Source organism: Choloepus didactylus, chromosome X, assembly GCF_015220235.1.
Source record: "Choloepus didactylus isolate mChoDid1 chromosome X, mChoDid1.pri, whole genome shotgun sequence".
In the NCBI taxonomy this organism is placed as follows: Eukaryota; Metazoa; Chordata; class Mammalia; order Pilosa; family Megalonychidae; genus Choloepus; species Choloepus didactylus.
In genome coordinates, this window is record NC_051334.1 from 163,369,813 (window position 1) to 163,389,366 (window position 19,554).

The 19,554-nt window shown below is 37.6% G+C and overlaps 2 protein-coding genes across 3 annotated transcripts in view; one reads left to right on the forward strand and one right to left on the reverse strand.

Moving 5' to 3' along the window:
• STK26 (serine/threonine kinase 26) overlaps window positions 1-7,677 on the forward strand; it is a 79,758-nt gene extending 72,081 nt beyond the window's left edge. The window contains exons 5-12 of one of the 2 annotated variants that reach the window (XM_037821938.1): window positions 288-396; window positions 502-638; window positions 1,495-1,680; window positions 2,802-2,950; window positions 3,976-4,069; window positions 4,525-4,587; window positions 4,669-4,805; window positions 5,875-7,677. In XM_037821938.1, the coding sequence (XP_037677866.1) occupies window positions 288-396; window positions 502-638; window positions 1,495-1,680; window positions 2,802-2,950; window positions 3,976-4,069; window positions 4,525-4,587; window positions 4,669-4,805; window positions 5,875-5,899 (900 nt within the window). In that variant the 3' untranslated portion in view covers window positions 5,900-7,677. Of the gene's footprint in view, window positions 1-287; window positions 397-480; window positions 639-1,494; window positions 1,681-2,801; window positions 2,951-3,975; window positions 4,070-4,524; window positions 4,588-4,668; window positions 4,806-5,874 lie in introns of both variants that reach the window. The other variant, XM_037821937.1, reaches the window with a different exon arrangement.
• A 1,928-nt stretch (window positions 7,678-9,605) lies between these two features.
• Window positions 9,606-19,554, reverse strand: part of FRMD7 (FERM domain containing 7) — a 64,996-nt gene continuing 55,047 nt past the window's right edge. The window contains exons 6-12 of the mRNA XM_037820914.1: window positions 17,979-18,093; window positions 17,641-17,788; window positions 14,902-14,997; window positions 13,360-13,523; window positions 11,965-12,033; window positions 11,766-11,841; window positions 9,606-10,697 (exon numbers count right to left, since the gene is read on the reverse strand). Coding sequence (XP_037676842.1) covers window positions 9,606-10,697; window positions 11,766-11,841; window positions 11,965-12,033; window positions 13,360-13,523; window positions 14,902-14,997; window positions 17,641-17,788; window positions 17,979-18,093 — 1,760 coding nt within the window. The remainder of the gene's footprint in view (window positions 10,698-11,765; window positions 11,842-11,964; window positions 12,034-13,359; window positions 13,524-14,901; window positions 14,998-17,640; window positions 17,789-17,978; window positions 18,094-19,554) is intronic.

A 19,554-nucleotide genomic window follows, 5' to 3' on the forward strand; every position in this document is an offset into this window, starting at 1 on the left:
TGTTCAGGAAATTCACCTCAGAAATTGGAGCTGGTATATAAGTAAAGGTGCTCGTATTATCTTTCAAGATTAACTTTAATCATTAAAAAATCTGTTCAGCCCTTTGACTTACTCTTTTGCTCTCTTCCCCCACATTTAAATTTTTTTCCTCATTTGTTTAAACATTGGTTTAAAAAAACAGGACCATCTCATATATTTAAATGAGTCCCTTATTTCAAAGATACTGGTTTTGAATTTTATTTCTTTTATAAATGTGTGTTTATACATGTGTGTTTTTTCCACATAAGCTGCGGGCTGGTCCATTTGATGAGTTCCAGATCGCTACCATGCTAAAGGAAATTTTGAAAGGTCTGGACTATCTGCATTCAGAAAAGAAAATTCACCGGGACATAAAAGGTATACAAAAGTCTAATATGAATCAGAGAAAAATAGATGAATTCTGAGGAAGCTGAGTTTTTTTCTCTTCAATTTTCCTCCTAGCTGCCAATGTGTTGCTTTCAGAACAAGGAGATGTTAAACTTGCTGACTTTGGAGTTGCTGGCCAGCTGACAGACACACAAATTAAAAGAAATACCTTTGTGGGAACGCCATTTTGGATGGCTCCTGAAGTTATTCAACAGTCGGCTTATGACTCAAAAGTAAAGTGTTACCAGTACAAACATTTTTGTTTTTAATAATAAATTTTAAATAGTACACTATTGTATTTAATGAACTGCCTTAATTTCGATTCCTTTCCAAGTGTTAAGGCTAGAGTTATCTCAAATTTTGATGCTTAACCCTAAATTCCCTTGCTGCTGATTACACTTGGGCCCTATTCCCTTCAATGACTTTCCATCCCACTTAGAATAAAACCCAAAGTCCTTACTATGATATATAAGGCTCTCCATGATCTGGCCCTGGCTGCTATTCCAGTTTCATCTTCTTTCTACCACTCTCCTCTCTGCTCTATCCACTCCAGCCACAGTGGCCTCACTGCTGTTCCTCAAATATAACAAGTATGCTCTGACTTCAGGACCTTTGCATTTGCCCTCCCCTCCGTCTGGAATAACCTTCGTCCCAATCAGGTCTCTACTTGAACATTACCTACACAGAGAAGCCCTCCCTGGCCATCCTGAATAAATTTGTACCTCGTTAACCCCCTTATTCATTATTCCCTTATCCTGCTTTCCCTTATCCAGCACCATCTGACATTGTGTATTATGTTTATTTATCTGTCTCCCCTCCTAGAATGCAAGCCCCTTGAAAGCAAGGATTTTTGTCTGTCTTATTCATCAACTGGACCCCAGTGCCTAAAATGGTGCCAGGCACATAGCAAGGAATTCAGTAAATGTTTGGGACTTTTTAAATAAGTGAATTCTATTAGTAAAATTTATTAGCAACACATTTTTGAGACCCATTAATACTGTATATTCACAAGAGTCCACAGGCTGTTTTGCAGGCAATATGTTGGAACAGAATTTCAAGGTGATGTTTCTTTTCTTTCTCTTTCCTTAGGCTGACATTTGGTCATTGGGAATTACTGCTATTGAACTAGCCAAAGGAGAGCCACCTAACTCCGATATGCATCCAATGAGAGTTCTGTTTCTTATTCCCAAAAACAATCCCCCAACTCTTGTTGGAGACTTTACTAAGTCCTTTAAGGAGTTTATTGATGCTTGCCTGAACAAAGATCCATCATTTGTGAGTATATATTGCTATTACTACTATTTGTTTTCTATTATTGCACCTACATACAACAAAAGTGGCTTTTCCTTCAGTGGAGAATACGATGCTTGACATACAACAAAAGTGGCTTTTCCTTCAGTGGAGAATAGGATGCTTGTGAAAATTATCTAAAATCCATCCAGGAACCTCATTCTTCCCTCTATATTGCTAATTCTATTCTATTCTTAACCAGATCTTTTGTTCCTTTGCTCCTTCCCCCATATCTTTTTCTTAGTCTCCACCTACCTCTTTATTCTACTGATTATTTCTTATTGTAATGGAAAAAGAAATTTGAGAAATAAAGTTAATTTTATTTGACATCATCATTAAAGTATATGTATAAATCTTTACGACTTTTATTCCAGTGTGTTTTCATTTTTTTGAAAAGTTATGTTTGGATTTAACCATTTTTATTTAATATTTAGAAATTCCAACATGAAGTTATATACTTTTCCTGAAATCTAGTGGGCTCCACTAATTTATTGGGCAAATTTGATTACATTTGTTTTATTTTTAAAAAATACTGCCTTATGATTTCTAGAGACTAGAAACATACAAGAATTGTCTACACTTGATATAACTATTTTCAAGTTGATAATGAAATTCTGATATTCATAAAATGCTGGGAGGATAATATTCCCCACAGCACATGATATTTTGTATTTCGATGTAATATGAATTGATGCTTGGGGGGCAAGGGATTAAGCTGGAGATGATGTGTGCAGAAAATCACAAAGTGACAGCCTTGTTAGTTTTCCTCATATAGTAAATATAATAAAAGTATTTTCAAGTACTATTTTGAAATGTTTTAAAAATTTTAGTTTGTTTTCTAAATCCTATATGTGTTTCTGTACTTTTGAGAAGTCCCTTCCTGTCAGTTTGCTGGCAGGTAAGCCACCTATTAGGCTTAACAAATTGGTACCAAAGTAATGAGCCATTTCAAAAATAGAATTAGCTATTGTATTACAGCATTTTAGCTGTCCCCGGTCTGCAGAACACATTTTTACAACTTTCAGTTTAATAATTCAATTTACCACCCCTTACAATCAGTCATAAGGGGCCTGGAAATATTCATGTGCCCTTCATTTGTTTCTTAGCGTCCTACAGCTAAAGAACTTCTGAAACACAAATTCATTGTAAAAAATTCAAAGAAGACTTCTTATTTGACTGAACTGATAGATCGATTTAAGAGATGGAAGGCAGAAGGACACAGTGATGATGACTCTGATTCTGAGGGCTCTGACTCGTATGTAAAAATTATTTACTTTTGACACAGGTAGTCTGTTTTATTATTGTACATCTGTAGCTATGATCTGGTATGCTTGCTCTAGCATAAAATATAAACCATATTCTAAGGTTTCACCTTGGCAACCATGAAATTCGTTTTAAATCACAGTCTGTGGCGTACAATGAATTTGGAAACATGTTTTTCTGGGAAATGAAGAGCTCTAGTTTTAAATGGTCTTGGTCTAGCCTCTAGTGGATACTTGAGTATATTACAAAATTTCGGAACAAGATTCTGTTAAAGAGGTTATATTATTTTGCTCAAAATAAAAAAGGACCTTTGTCTTCACATGGTTTGGAGGTATCCTGCAAAAGCCCTCTGGAGGGCCTCCAGGCCTTTCTCCCATCTGGAACATGTATCATGCCATAGCCAGACTGGTACATTTAAGTATTCATATATGATTTTACTCCCTGAAAATGTTGCCGTGTTTTGTAACTGTAGCATTCATATGAACACATCAATCTCTAAGTACCTTACTTAATTTAGACTAGGAAAATCTGTGTGCTACACCAGAATATACTCCTACACTGGCTGAAATGGCACAGAGGCAACATCAAATTTCTTTAGATAATACTTGCAGATTCATGCATCTATGAGAAGGAGATAAAACTTGTGAAGGGGATAAATATCAGGACATTTTTATACCCTGTTCCAATAGTTGTTGGCCTTAGCTGCCCTTGCAAGTCACCAACAGAGCTTTAAAAAAATAAGCCACATTTCTGGAGTTTCTGATTCAGTCAATGAGTAGGGTTGGGGACAGAAATCTATATATTTTAAGTGATGCACACTTAAAGAGTTGAGAACCACAGCTTTTCTTCAGCAAAATGTAGTATTCACCTGAAACTGAAATATGATCCTTTCTTATACTATAATTTTTTTAAACATTGAGACAGTTATCTCTTCAGATTCGAACTGCATTGATTTGGTATTGTCACCAAGCTGAACTATTTAGCAACTTATAGAGGTACCTTTGGTAATCTCTTTAGAGAATCCACCAGCAGGGAAAATAATACTCATCCTGAATGGAGCTTTACTACTGTGAGAAAGAAGCCTGATCCAAAGAAACTACAGAATGGAGAAGTATGTACATGGAGATGATTATCTGCTCTTGATAGGCTTTTTCAAACTATGTAGTGAGATTATGAAAGCCAAAAATTGTTACAATTTAATACTGTTAAATGCCTGTCTGCCTCACTGTGATGTATAGTATATTTCATTTGTCTTTGGTTTTGAGCTAATTAAGAAAAAGTAATAGAAGTCATTTTAAGTGGCCATTGGTAACCTTGTTAAATGCATTTTACCTAGACATATATAAACCCAGTGGATTCATGGATATCGATTGTAATTTTTAAAGTTAGAGGCTTTCTGGATGATGTAGGGGAATGAGTGGTGGGAAGAAGCATGGGGACTTAACATTATGCCAGGCATTTGTGAGGTCAGATACAAATTAGTGCACATCTGGTATAGAATAACCAAGAAAATCATGAATGACTATTTTATCTTTCATGTGTATGATCTATATCTTTTATTCAAAGGAGCAAGATCTTGTGCAAACCTTGAGTTGTTTGTCTATGATAATCACACCGGCCTTTGCTGAAGTAAGTGCAGGTTCATTAGCTTTGGATATCTATTTTAAGTAGTCTAGAATTTTAAATGTTGTAACTATTGATCTTTCTCAGCTTAAACAGCAGGATGAACATAATGCTAGAAGGAATCAGGCAATTGAAGAACTCGAGAAAAGTATTGCTGTGGCTGAAGCTGCCTGTCCTGGCATCACAGATAAAATGGTGAAGAAATTAATTGAAAAATTTCAAAAGTAAGCTGGAAATGTCATTATTAAAAATTCTTTTGACATTTTTTGTTGGATGTTCATTTATGATGCAACACAATTACCTTGCTTCAATCACTTCTTTACTATTTCTAACAGTCACTTTTTATTAGTAGTATGCTTGAAAATGGTTTTGATTGTTGACCATCTTAAATATTCACTTTTGGAATTATTATCTTCAGGCATTAGAAGGTAGTTTCCACTGAACGAAATGGCCTGCTTCTTTTCCTTTCCCTGATAGTAGAGACAAAAGGTGACTGAGCATATTCTTATATGGGCCCTTGTTAACACCACTTAGGAATGCTTTCATTCTTGACACTACTCTTATCATTTGATGAAATACCACTATTCACATAGTCTCCAGTGCTGAAATTCAACCCCCATATAAAAAGTTAAGGAAAGGATTTTAGCTAGAGGAACTCAATGCAGACCATAGAAGGCCCTTATGTTCAACTTGTTTCTGTAACTATCTCTTGAACTATTAGATAGTTTAACTTTGTTCACATTCAAAAAATTTTGTTTAATTTTTAAATTATTTTTAAACAAGGCTTGTATGAATTCTTGCACATACACACAACTCCTTAGCTCAAGCGAACAATAATGTGATACTAATTTTAGCTTTAACTCTATTATATCTCTTCTCCATGCATTTTAAAAATTTCCTTGTATTCCTGATGCCGCTGGGATCAAGTTGGAACAAACTATATAGCCTGGAAAATCACATACTCTCTTAGATCTTTCTATCTGATAAAGCCTACTTGCATTCATAAACTAAAGCCCCTCTTAAAATCCCTTTAGATTTTAATGGAAAACTCCCCACTGTTTTCCAATTTCCAAACAAACCAATCAGAAGTCATGAATCCAGAAGTAAGTCATGAATTCAGACACAAAAGGGATTTTTGAACTTGCTTATCTTCTAACATCCACAGGATGAGATTCAATTGAAAAAAATGTATCTAGTTTGTTGAATCGCTTCCGTTGTTGCAGAATTCATACAGATGAGAAATTTAAATATGCAAATTGTATATCAATTTGAGTTTTTTAATTAATTTTATAGGTGTTCAGCAGATGAGTCCCCCTAAGAAACTTATTATTGGCTTCTGTTTCATATGGACCCAGAGAAACCCACCAAAGCTACTTCAAGCTTAACAATGCTTAACTCATGAGCTCCATGTGCCTTTTGGATCTTTGCAACATACTGATGACTGAAAATTTGGAAGAACCTATTCAACTATTTTGTGATGGTGTTTATTATTTTATATTTTAAAGAGATTATTTTGTAAGGAATAACTTTTAATACTATAGTTTTACTTGTATTCTAGTAAATGTTGAGATACGGTTTTGTTTTTAGGTGTCATTATTAAGTTAATAGGATAAAAACCTTTTATGTTTTGATCTTTAGTTAACTATATACCCATGAAACATACAGGTCTTTCAAAGTCATCCGACATTCAACTTTTGCAGATCATCAAGCTTCACAAAGCTTTTTTGTTTTTACATAAGAATATTCTTTAAAAATGACTATTGGTGGGGAGGTGGACATAAGTCATATCTTCTTAAAACAGAAGTTTTTAATAAGCCCTTGGAAATGAAATCTGGAAAAGTATTGACTCTTTGACCAAGGTGGTATGGTATTCCAGGCAGCTCAGTGATGATCACATTCAAGAGCCCTGTGTCAGAAGCATTTGCAGGCAACATGTAGCAACAGAGGTACCTCTTGTTCTGCAGTATTTACCTTCTCTTTTAGAAGAAGCAGTGAACTCTTATTTTAGTAGAAGGAATGAACACTTATTTAACTCTTATTGGAAATTTAAAATAATACCATTTAGCCTAGATGGATTTTTAGTAATACTGGACAAATCAGTTTGGCTTCATTTTAAAATCAACTCAAATCGCATATTATATGCTTGGATTTGGGCAGCTTAATAAAAGTTGATCATAATGTGACTAAACACCTAATCAGCAGGTATGAATATAACTTACACCAGCATATTTTTGTCATGGTAGTAAATTGTCCTATTAACTATTTATACATTTTTGTTTTTCATAATTAACAGTACATAAGCATCATTTGTTCATTTTTGAAAGGATATTTAAATGAGCATTTTTTTTTAGTTCTTATGAAAATGATCATAGTACAGGATGATTTTTGTCCGTACAAAGATGTTAGACTGTACAGTTAATTTTCAGTTATATTTATGGTACTGTTAAGTTTTCTTTTAAACTCATTTATATATTATGCCTAAGTTCTGAACTGGGGCTCTATTTCAGTAGTTGTAGAATTATGATATTAGTTTTGATAGTTAATGTTTTATTGTTTGGATCTGCACAATTTGTTTTTTGCACGTCATTTAAAAAAATCTGAATAATTGCCAAATGTTAGAGAGAAGTTATTCTTCAAGTAAAGAATACAGCTTTTAGTCAAAGTGGCCATTATATCCTCTTTTTTTTTTTAATAATAAAAACACTTGAGAAAGATGATGTGGTGTCATATGCCAAGATAATTATTTTCGTTGGTGCCTATACTGTAACAATTGCTTTTAACACATTGTATTTTGAAGTAATGGCTTAGTTAAAATTTTCACCTGCTAGGTAACTTAAACTCAATTACTATTTATAATTTGTATAAGTCTGGAAATAATTTTGCAATTCATATCATGGATTAAATGAATATTTTTGTAAAAGTAAAAGCAACAAATTTATAAATTGATTGTTTGAAACTTTACAACACAACTGCATCACAGATACAAATTGTATTGCTTCTTATCCATTATAGTTATTGGTCCTGTAAACTATTTATAGGTGAAGCATACTCCAGTGTTTTGAGGGCTTTAAAAATAAATATTTAAATTTCATGGTTCTTGATGTTTGTTTTCTTGAGGGGGGTGTGGTGTGGAATTTTAAATGTTTCAAATTATTTCTCCTTTACTCTTTATTTTGGAACATTGAAACCAACGTTTTTACTAGGTGGAACTTAGTAGAAGGTATTCTTCACATTATATTAAGCACTAGTTGTAGCTAAAAGGAACATCTGTCCCAAGTTCTGCCTCCTGTCCTGGAAAAATTATTAAAATGATCCCCTTCCACTCAAAAATGTCCTGGGTTGCACAATAAATTATACGGTCATTCTAATTATAGTTTTATTAGGATATAATATGCAGACTTGAACCCTGTAGTTCTCCATGGAAAACATAAATCTAACAATTTCTTGAGATGAGAAATTGCATATAAGATAAAGCAGTTTTTTCCTGGAGAGTTTCTTCTTGGAGAGAAGGTTGAAGATGAATTTAATATGGCTTCAAGGATATATATAGGATTAATATATAGGTGACTGGGCCTTAATATAGTCTTATTAGTAAATAGTCTAGATTTGTGAGGTACTAAATAGGAGGTCAGAAGCAGAAAGGAACCTGCTAAAATGTGGGAAAGGGGTGGAATGAGGTAGATCAAAAGGTATTTTTTTATGTAAGGACTGTGAGAATAAGGAAACTATCCCGTCTTTTCTCCATTAAGTTGTATATCAGAAATAGCTTGCTTATATAGTTGCATCTTTCTTGGAAGTTAGTACTTAACATTATCTTGTAAATATACTGTACTTAACATTAAAATCAATAAACAAAGAAGTTCTTAAACAATGCTATACCTTCCAGGAGGAATAATGGAGAAATTCTGAATTGTTCAAGAATAGTATTTTGGTTGATTTAACGCAACCTGGTTTCAGTACTAGCCATTTTCTTTTCAGCCACCCACCCTCAATTCTACCACTGCTCCACCCCTAACCATACATTTTCACCCACCTCCCTCCTTTCCCTTGTTCTGTAACTGCCTCTTCTGTTAGTAATAGGCCAGAACCAATCATTTCTGAAATTGAAACAAAAGGAAGAACTTATTTATAGCTGATTTTCAAGTAAATGGTTTTTCTATCACTTTTTATCAGAATAACATTTATCTCATTTCCTTGCCTACATACATGCAGCAAGATGTGTTAAATATATATATATATATATCTGGCAGAAGAGTTTAAATAAATCAGCCAGCTAACTTTTATCTTTCACTACATATAATAGATAAGACTAGAGAATTTATAAGTCAAACATAATATCCTCATCAAGCATATATCTGGCTTTAGGAATTTAATTCATTAATTTCCTAGATTTCTAATTCTGCCAAGTCTTGATTAATTTTGTACATGTGTTCTGTAGAGAAGATCTATGCCACTACCTTGTTCCTGAGGCAGTAGGAGGACCATGCTCCACCTACATATATGTTTGAAAAAAAAAAGGCAGTCAGTCCTTAACATAGAGCAAGACCATTTTTACTGGACCCCACACAAATAATGAACACTGAAAACTTCAGTCAAAGTATTGTTTTAAGAACAGAATGATCAACACATTCACAATCTACTAAATCACTAAATGTCATCAGAAGCGAATTCCATTTGCCAATCCATACTGTTACCATTCTTCCGTGCTGAAGAGCTTAAACTTCATTTATAATGTCTGTATGAGGAAATGTATAATAGAGATGACAAATATCCCCCTCAGCCTACTACAGTGCTGGTGAGGAGAGGGCATGTTCCTGAGTCCCTTCTCAGGTCACAGAACACTGACAGCTTCTGAGGAATGGGGCAGCAGCTGGATCTTTCATAAGCTTGGAGTCCAAAATTCGAAGATTCCCTTAGTGCCAATGAATAGTAACTAAAAATGGTTTATCCAAAGAGGTTCCTTATTTTTTACCAAAAGTAGTAACATGGAACTGGCCCAGAAAATGTTCATAGAGTTCACAATTTTAAGCTAAAAAGTAATTACATGGTTTTAGCAAAGTCCTGTCTTCACCAGTAGGTGTGTTGAAAGGAACATCATCTTCTTCATCTAGCTGTAGACTACCAGAAGACAAGCGGATTCTGGCCATGGTTGACCTTGTTCCTTTGCCATACAAAGAGTAGTAGTCTGGGTTAAGAATCTCTGATTCAGAATCACTGGATTCACTAACTACGTACTTTTCTGCTGCACCCTGACTCATTAGAACTGCTGGGAACTCCTGCTCCGCAAACATATATGTAAAAAGATCAGCTTTCCGACTCAGAGCAGGGCAAGGCCCTAAGGGTCTAAATTCAGACCCAAAGGGAAAACGGATAGTTTTCATGTCTGATTGGCTCTGGGACCGTTTAGGGGTTTGCTCTTGAATGTTATACGCAAATGCATCTTCTAAGGTTGGGTCTTCCTCTTCTAGATCTACGTTAATGGCACTCCTACCACTAGTCCTGTCCATAACCTCTTGGAGTTCTTGAAAGTCTTGCTGAAAGCTCTTCATTCTGATATTCCTCGGGCTTCTTTTGGCTGGTTTTATTGCAGTAGGCTCTAGACAGCTGTCTGGCCTTTCCCTTTCTTCTGCCATGATTGGAGACCGTCTGGGCACCTGGGGTGGCCTGTCCACATAAAAAAAGACTTGGGGAGGCATAATATCAATCTGCTGACTAGTACAAGGAATATAGGGCACATCTGTGTAAGTCAGCTGCCTTGCTGGACTCACTTTGCTTGTGAGGCCAGAAGATACACTCAGGTGATTATCAGCAAACTTAGCACTCGTTTGGAAGGAGCTTAGAGGACTCCTCTCCTCAAAGAAGTCTCTGAGATCAGCATTGGGATCAGGGTCAGTGCTAAAGACGGGGTCTGAATAAATAAAAGGGAAAGAGGAACTGCTTTGGGACTGATGCAACAATGTGGGATCTGCCTCAGGTTTGGAACGCTCCAGCTCAGCTGCAAATGTCACCTCCACTGCAGAGTTCCTCCTCCTACTGTCTAGCACAGACTCAGATGCGTGCACTCCATTCACATTTAGGTAGCACCCACTGCCATATGCTAGCCTCAAATCTTCCACCTTGAAAGAAAGGACAGGTTGGTGAAAGAAGAAAAAAGCCATTTGATTGAGGAAGGAGAATGCCTAAATTAGCCTCAGATTTTGAAAAGGTATTTTTTCACAGAGTCATTTCAATCCATGTGCTATTCCAGGGTTGATAAACATATATAGGAAGGGTAATAACTTGTACTATATTCCCAATTCATGTGTTAAAAAGCACACATGACACTATTCCTTCTCAACACCACCCCAACCTCTAAGTTCTTTCTGCACTTCAGGCAGCATTGTACTTTGAAGCAGTATGGTTTAGTAGCTATAACAATGAACCAGGAGTCAGAAGACCTGAATTCTAGTCCTGGCTCTGCCTTTCACTTGCTTAGGCAAGTCTCCTAGCCTCTCTCCTCCAGATTCCTCCCTATTTTAGGTAAAATGGAGGGGAGAAGGGCTATGAATAGCAGAAGGGGTAGCATGTATAATAGATGGTCCCTTCCAGCATTATATCTCTATGATGCCTTTCATAAAACTTGAATTCAATGAAGACATGAGAGTTTATGGGGTGTATAACTAACAAGTATTTCTTCTAGGGAGACAAAAAAATATTTAACATCATTCATACTATAAAACTCAAATGAAGCCACCATCTTCCAGTTCAGGGGAACAGCACTTTGTTCTTACATTGAGTAATAAAATTACGTAGCAAAAAATACTTTAAAACCTTAACCCAAGTCCTTATATTTTCCTCCAAGCCTTAAGATTTTCATAGGTAAAAGAGCAGAGATTTTAGTGTGAAAAATAAAATGCCACAGAAATTTATTTGGATCTGCGTCTTGCAAGACGTTAGCAACACAGGTTGTGATTTGTCAATGTGTCAGATCCTCCCAGTCAATAAGGTACGCAGCAGTGGTAGTTTACTAAATGGTCTTATGGCTAGAAAGACTGAGCTGACAGACCTCCCCAGGAGGCTAACCTACTCGAACAGAGTAACCTTTTTACACACTGGGAGATTCTGGCAGAATCATTTCTTAGGAGCATCGGACGTGTGCACACGTTACATTTATCTAAAGGAGTAGGAATTCTCAAAGACCTTACTTGTTTTGACACATCGGTGAGGAGGTCTGGTGAGGACCTGCACTGTCGTTCATGGTACTGAGATGGGTAATGTTTCCTGAAATCCCCAAACAGAGTAGTCATTGAAATGGTCTTCATGTGAATATCAGGTTACATATAAATCTCCAAATCTCCAAATTCAACTTAAAAGCAACATGGGGGCAGGGGTGGGGGCATGTACCTTTCAAAGGGCAAGCTCTTCAACCTCCCTTTTTTCCCATATTCCAAAAGTTGCCTTTGGGTTCTTCCACTATTAAAAGGAGGAGATAAAAATCATATTAATGTTAATTACAGACTGCTAAAACTTGAAAGTCTCGTTTGTTGTTGAAACTGAGAGCCTGGATGAATGGCATACGTCATGAATCTTTGACCATCACATTAATGATAGTGCCCAAGGATCTGACATAAAGCAACCACAGCTACCCAGAACCTAGACATTTTTTTAAAGCCTCTGAACAGGGCTATATGACAGTTCAAAAAAGTCTGTGCTGGAAAACTAATATACTTTCCTTTAAAAGCCTTCTCTCTACCTGCAAATCAGAATCAGTTGGCTCTGATTTGTACTACACACTACTTCTAATGAGGCTATTTTTCTGGCTTCCCAATCCATGGCAGAAGAAAAGCAGCTAACCAAACAGTAGAAGAGGGTTGCTCCATTCAGGCATACACTAGCAAAGAAAGCCAGCTGCGGGGAGAAACACAAGAGCCAAAAAAGAAATCACAAGAACAATAAACCCCAAAATGTCTGGGCCATTTATCACTGAGGTGCAGGGCCTGACATGTCTCCCCCACCCTGAGGCCATCACTGCAGTACAGCTGCCTGCAGAGGATAAGACATGATGTTTATAATAACTCAGGTCATAAAAAAGGGCAAAATATGCTCACTATCATCTGCTTAAGAAGGCAGGGGTTTGTAGAATACACTTTGAATTCTTTCCATCAAAAATATGTAAGTTTAAAAACTCTCAGTTCTTTATGGAGCAAGCTTCCATTATTTGAAAAATTCCCTTATGTGGAAGCATTTGATTAGAATTTATTTTAGTTAAGAGTTTTGAAAGCTTCTTCCCAGAGAATTCCTAGGCAGTGTGTTCCAAGTAAAAACAAGGTCTTAATTCACCCTCCCTTCCATTCCTCCAAAGTGTTAACCTGTAGCAAGGAGCTTCTTGTGCAATACCACTCAAATTTTTTCATCCCTTATCCCCTACAATGTTTTCTCATACTATCTTTTACCTAAATGCCACCAAATGGGTGCTGTTGAGCTTTTCTTTCTGGAACTTGCATATAAGGAAAACAATAAATTCATTGAATATGTTTTCTCAAACTGTGTATGTCCTTCTTTCAATCCTTGCAGAGATTCTGATCCAACCCCCTAGGTAGGGTGACCCCTCTCCCTGTCTCCCAGTTAGGAAATATTGATTTAGCGTGTCACACAGGGATGAACAGTAAAGGGTGTCATTTTTCAAGTGGATTGATAAGGATTCTTTATTGCTTCTAGAATTCCAACTCCTCCTGTTGCCTTCCATGTTTTTGAAAAGAAGCTGTGTGTGTACTTTGCCTATGTGGCATATTTAATTACCTATAGCGGAAACTGGAACCCTTGGTGCAGAGTAGGGTTTTGGGCTTTGATTTGGGCTCTTCGGAAAGCCTGAAGAAAGCATGGTACTCCACACAAGTCTTCCAGAAAGCTTTGCAGGCATCTCGGCTGGCCATGGTGAACTCCAAGGTGTCCTTGCACAACACCTGTATAAACCAATTTCCATCAAGCAAAACATCCTTCAAGAATATCAAAGAAAGACCTTCAAATCCCAAAGCTTTCCCAACTATTGGTCCAGGAGTCTATGCAGCTGGGCCTCTGATTTTCCACATGGCTCCCTGTAGGTTTCACACCTACTGAAACCAAATGATTGGCAACCTTCCGAGGAACAGACAGGGCCACTGCCCAGAAACAGAGCCTTCTCTAAGAAGCAAATCTTGCTTTGCACAGTCCCTCGCCACAAACCCTTTTTTACTCCCTCTTCTCTGCCAGGAACATTTTTATGATGTTGTAAATTAGGTTAAAATGAACATCAAAGGGCATGCTTTGAAGGTGACAAGACTTTATAAATGACGAACAGGAAAAGGGAAGGGGGAGGAAATTTCCTTACAGATGGCAAGGTTTATAAGATGAACCTTTTTTAACATACCAGTTAGAGACACTTCCTCTTCTCTGGGCTGCCTTGTTCTATGATAGTTTGTATTGCCCATTTAGCATATGTTAATCTCTTCTAGAGTTGCTGGGCCTTCCAAACCTAAAGTTCAAGCTTTCCCCTTCCCCCAATTCACTGTATACCCCATTAGCACGAAGCTACACAGCTTGATTTTGCTGCTCTGTTGTCAGCAGTCCCATCAATTCACTCTGCTGGCCCCCCTTCTCTCATTCCCTTAGAATTCTTACACAGCCCCAGGCCTCTCCATGAAATTTCCACTGGATACAGTCTCCTGAATTGCTCAAATGAACACTTTTTATAGAAAGCTAAGATCCAGAGAATGGAGCCCCAAACAAATGGACGTTCTATAGGACAAAAATTAGTCGATCTCAATTTTTCATTTCCTTTATGGTCATAAAAGCACATCCTTCTAGCACCTTTGTCTCACCCTGTACAATGTAGCCTTGTACAAATTCCTTCTTGTGTTTATGTGTACACCAACCACCCCCACAACCTGTTTGGCTTTGGCACATAGTAGCTGTTCAACACCTTTTGCTCAAGGAAAGAGGGTGAAAATACTTTTATGAAAGACAGCAGATAACATCAAATGAATGCTTCCATAGTCCTAGATCTGGTAACTCAACTCCCATTGGATTCATCAAATCCCCAAAAAATGGTTTCCAAGTAAATTTGCCCCATTCTCCTGTACTTTATTTATTTTTAACTGCCAATTGGCTTTCTTAAGTGTTTTTCCTTTACTAAAAATAGAACTAACACTCTGGTTTATTTATGTAGAAGCAAAAGAGTGAGTGCATCACCCTTCAGGGCCATCCAGTTTTCACCACTTGCATTTAAACCATTTGCAGAAACTTTTCTACCAAGAAATCCCCAAGCGAACAGAAAGAAAAAGAATTCATTAGAAAGTTACTTACCAAGATGTTGGCATGAAGTTTGATGAGAAAATGTTTTCTTTTAAAACTCAACTTGCGGATTTTAGCCCAGTTAAAAGTATTGATCTTTGTATTTCCCTATAATGAAACATGTGGCAGATTTCAGGATGAGTGGTCAGCACAAGCTGGTTTGGTAAGAGTGCAAACCTGATAGAAAAGATGCCTCATGAATGGGACCACCCATGACCCATCTCTTGAGCAGACTGATCCTGTCACATTAGGTAGAAGCTATTATGGCTCATGAAGGCATTCCATGTGGGACTTAAGGCTACTGTGAAATGCAAGCAAGAAGGGGTATGCCTGAGAAGGTTTCCAGTCAAGACAGGGAGATGACAGTAGGAAAAGATTACTGCAATAGCTTCACTAATCTCCGCCCCCCCCCCATTTCCTATGTGTCTGGATTCAGCTAAGAAAAAGTCCTGTTTATCACGTGACCCCATTTACTCAAATACCTTCAGTAGCTTCCCACTGCCTGTATCATCAAGTTTAAACTCTTGATTGGCTTTCCTAGACCCTCTACAACTTTGCCCCATTTATACTGAATAACCAAACTTCTATCCCACTGTTTCTAGAAAAAACATCCTTCCATCCATCTCTGTACCTTCCCTCCTGTTGGTCTCCTCATTCTCCTTACCCAGAATCGTCTTCCACATAGTCAAGAACTTCTTGCCAGCTCTGGTAGCACCTCCTCTAGGATATTCTGTTTAATCACTGCAGCCTACAACCATTTCTAATTCCCCTGAACTCCCTCATCTCTCCCAGCCTGCCTAAACAGCTTAGCTTTTTATTTGTTTGTTGTTTGTTGAATAGGTAATCCATTTACATGGTCCAACAATCAAAGGTCTATAAAAAGATATATACTGAGAACTCTCACCCCCACAACTGTCACTTCTATTTCTGTCCCCATCTATCCATTCCCTACAAGTAACAAAATTTATTAATTTGTTGTATATACCTGTCATACAACTATAAGTAAATATGATAGATTAGCTCTTGATTACTGTCTGATATTGTTCACCATTTCTATGGTCTCTCCAAATAAATTGTAAGCATCTTAATGACAGAAGCCATGTCTCATGTATAATGTTAGTTTCTTGATTATGCCCTTGTATCCCTTTCTTTGGAATACCCTCTTCCACTTCCCAACCCTGTCCCCTTGGCCTGATACCTCCTCCACATTCCTAGCCCCTTTCACATGTATTACCATAGTACCCTATACCTCTTTAGCCCAAAGCACATATGCATATTTGTAATTACTTGTTTAATTGCCTGCTGCCCCCATTAGAATGCAAGCATCATAAAGCCAGGGGTCATTTTTATTTATCTCTGTAACTCTGGTGCCTGGCAGAGAGTAGATGCACCATAAATATATTGATAAAAGGATAAATGAATAGATGGCTGCCCATCTCTGCAAACATACTAAGAGCCCTTGAATTGTACACTTTAAAGAGATGAATTATATGGTGTGCAAATTATATCTCAATAAAGCTAATATTTTTTTTAAAAAGAATGAATGAATAATATGATGAACACATAGAAGGTACTCAATACATAAATATCTACTGTTTGATTGTATTTTTAGTAGGAGCTGCAGATTACTCTAATTAAGACTGTCTATATTGTTTCCAACTGTTGACAGAAGTATTCTCGCTGAAGGAGACCACAACCAACACAATGGCTTTGTCCCCAAGCCTCCCCTTCTTTTCCCATGTAATAGGAAATGGCAAGGATCAGGAATTGGAGTGGGGTGGGCGACAAGTCCCTCATGGGTGGACAGGTCATACCTGTGATCCATTGGGTCTTTTGTCCATCAATGTGATACTCATGCTGAAAAGTTTGCAGCCAAATAAATGATAAGATCAAGATTCTATTGGCTGTCTGCTTTTTACCTACTTTGTGTCTTACTTCAGTGTTCTAATTCAGTCCTGGGGGTCAGTGGGTTTGAGGTCTCCCTTCCTCTCTCACAACTGATTTGTTTCCAAACCTGTCTAGGTATCTGCCCATCATTCTTCTATCATTCTGAAAGTTAGGCAAATGTTCTAGAATCTTAACTTGGATCTAATTCATTGAATGCTCAAAGATGTGAGGAGACCTGCTAGACTGAAAAGCTGCCAAAAAACTAGCCTCTGGCCAACTTCCCTGGGGTGAGCATTAATCATGATGATGGACCAGAGAGTGCTGAGTTTGTTTCTAACCAGGATGGGCCAACAAACAGCCAGAGTTGCTGACAGGGCTGGGCACTAATTCCCTACTAGCCAACACTGCGTATCTCCAATGAAACAAGTAACTGAATTAGAACACCATATTTTGGGCTCCAATGAAACAAGTAACTGAATTAGAACACCATATTTTGGGTCCCTCGGGATGTATCTGGTGGATTTGGACAGTGGGAATGCACTTGGTGTCACAGCCTAAGCTTTTAGGACACCAAAATCCATATTCTTGTTTAGGGTCTAGAAGCTCCAAAGAGACACTTGACTTCATCTCCCCACCATGCTGGCCTGATCTAAAGTGTGAGTTCCTCAGAATCAAGATGGTCAATTATAGGCTGCAAATGGAAACAAACCACATTGAGGGGAGAGGACTTGCTCCAAACATTTCCAAGCATTATTTCCCTTTATGGCTGTTGTAAGACTGAGGGGTGGGTCACCTTGGGAACGAACACCCAAGTGTGAGCCAAGATAACCCCCCAAGCTGCACGGCTTCAAAGGAAAGAGTTACCCGTAGCACCAGTACTCCCATGTGAGCAACAGCCAGGTGGATCTGCATCCCTTCACCATCACTAGCTGGGTGAGGCCTGATACCATACATATCCAGCCTCCTCGCTATGTCCAGTAGCAGAATGTCAGATTCAGCTGGGCTCCTGCCACTGCAAGGGGAAAGAATTTATGAGCCTAATAAACACAGAAAGAATGTCACCTCCACCCAGAGAGCTCTGTGAAGAGCTCAGTGTTTTCTTGAGCCTGAAGCTTCTCAGCCTTAAAGCCTTGGTTTTAAGAGTCTATCCCCAGCTTTAGTGCTGCCTACTGGTAGAAGCAGGTGCCAATTAAAGTACTCACATGTGCTTCTGATGAAAGTGTATGATCTTGTTCTCTAAACAGTCCTGGTTCAGTAAATACCGGGTTTGTACCAGATGTTTCCTATCTGTTTCTTCATGAAAGTCTCCCAGTTCTGCTGCATGACAAAAAAGTGACATATCTCACATTACCATTAAGGAGTTAAGCAATGGAATACCCAGCAGACTCTCTGGCTTTCCTCAAACAGCCCTTCCTTTGCAGCCAATGCAGCACCAGGCCTCCCAGTTTCTGTAACAGGGAAATAACTGGTTCTTTTTCAAATCAGAAGTAATGTGTTGCCATTATTTCTTAGTGTAGTAAGTCACAGACAATCACAGTTGAATATTTTGTTAGCTTTTCCTTCTCCCGCATTCTGTTTATGATCCCTCCTACTTTAAGTCAGCTCATCACCCTCCTCCACCCTGACTGTACATTATCAAGAAAGGGGCTATATAAATAGCAACTACAATACAAGCCAGTCATAGCCAATTCATCACTCTGTACACTGAGAATGTAGTAAATCCCCAGCTATCTGGAATCCCTAAGAGATGAATCATTCTGGAAAGCTGATTTTTCCAAATAGCTGATAATCTATCCCCAATCATAATTTATTCTTTTCTAGATGCTCCTGGTTTATGGTTAAAAACATCTATTACAGCACCGTGCCTTCTAAGGCAACTGGGGCATTCAGGATTATCTGACCCAACGGTAAATGGCCGCAGACTGTTTTGCTTTTCAAATTCTTTTATTTTCTTTATAGTTTTTAACACCCGTCTGTCAGATTGATACAAATCACTTCTTGGTCACTGACTGCCCTTGAAGAGCTCTCCAATTCATTCTAAATTGTGACTTCTAATCTACCATAAAATGGGAAACCAGATAACCAAACCTGTTAGCAGTGTATGTACCATAAGAGTAAACAGACCCTCTGCAGTATCCTATGGTGTTTTTCTACCAAGTAAAATACATGGACCTTGGAGCACCAATTTTGAGTGCTAGAGGGCTGTTTTTATTTTCCCTTTTGTCTTGGTTTTCCATTGTGTTTTAGAGAGATGGCATGCTCATTTTCAGAGAGGTGACATGTGACTACATGTATATTTCTAAATCACATTGTAATTAAAATTCCATACAACAAACATTTTTAAAAGACCAAAGCAATGGCCTTTTTATTTATTTACTTTTACCAATATTACTAAATGTACAACTCCCATTCATATACACTCAGGCCCAGAAGAATTCACTTATGAATTATATCAAATATTGAAAGAAAAAATAAATATCAATCCTTCACAAATTCTTCCAGAAAGTGGAAGATGAAAGAACAGTTCCCATCTCATTCTGTGAGGCCAGTATTACCCTGAATCCAAAACCAGATAAACATACCACAAGAAAAAACTACAGATCAATATTTCTCATAAAATACAGAGGCAAAAGTCCTCAACAAAATACTAGTAAACTGAATCCAGAAACATATAAAGAATTATACACCATGACCAAGTGGGATCTATCTGAGGAATGCAGGGTCAGTCCAACATATGAAAACCAAGTAATGTAACACAGTATAGTAATAGAATAAAGG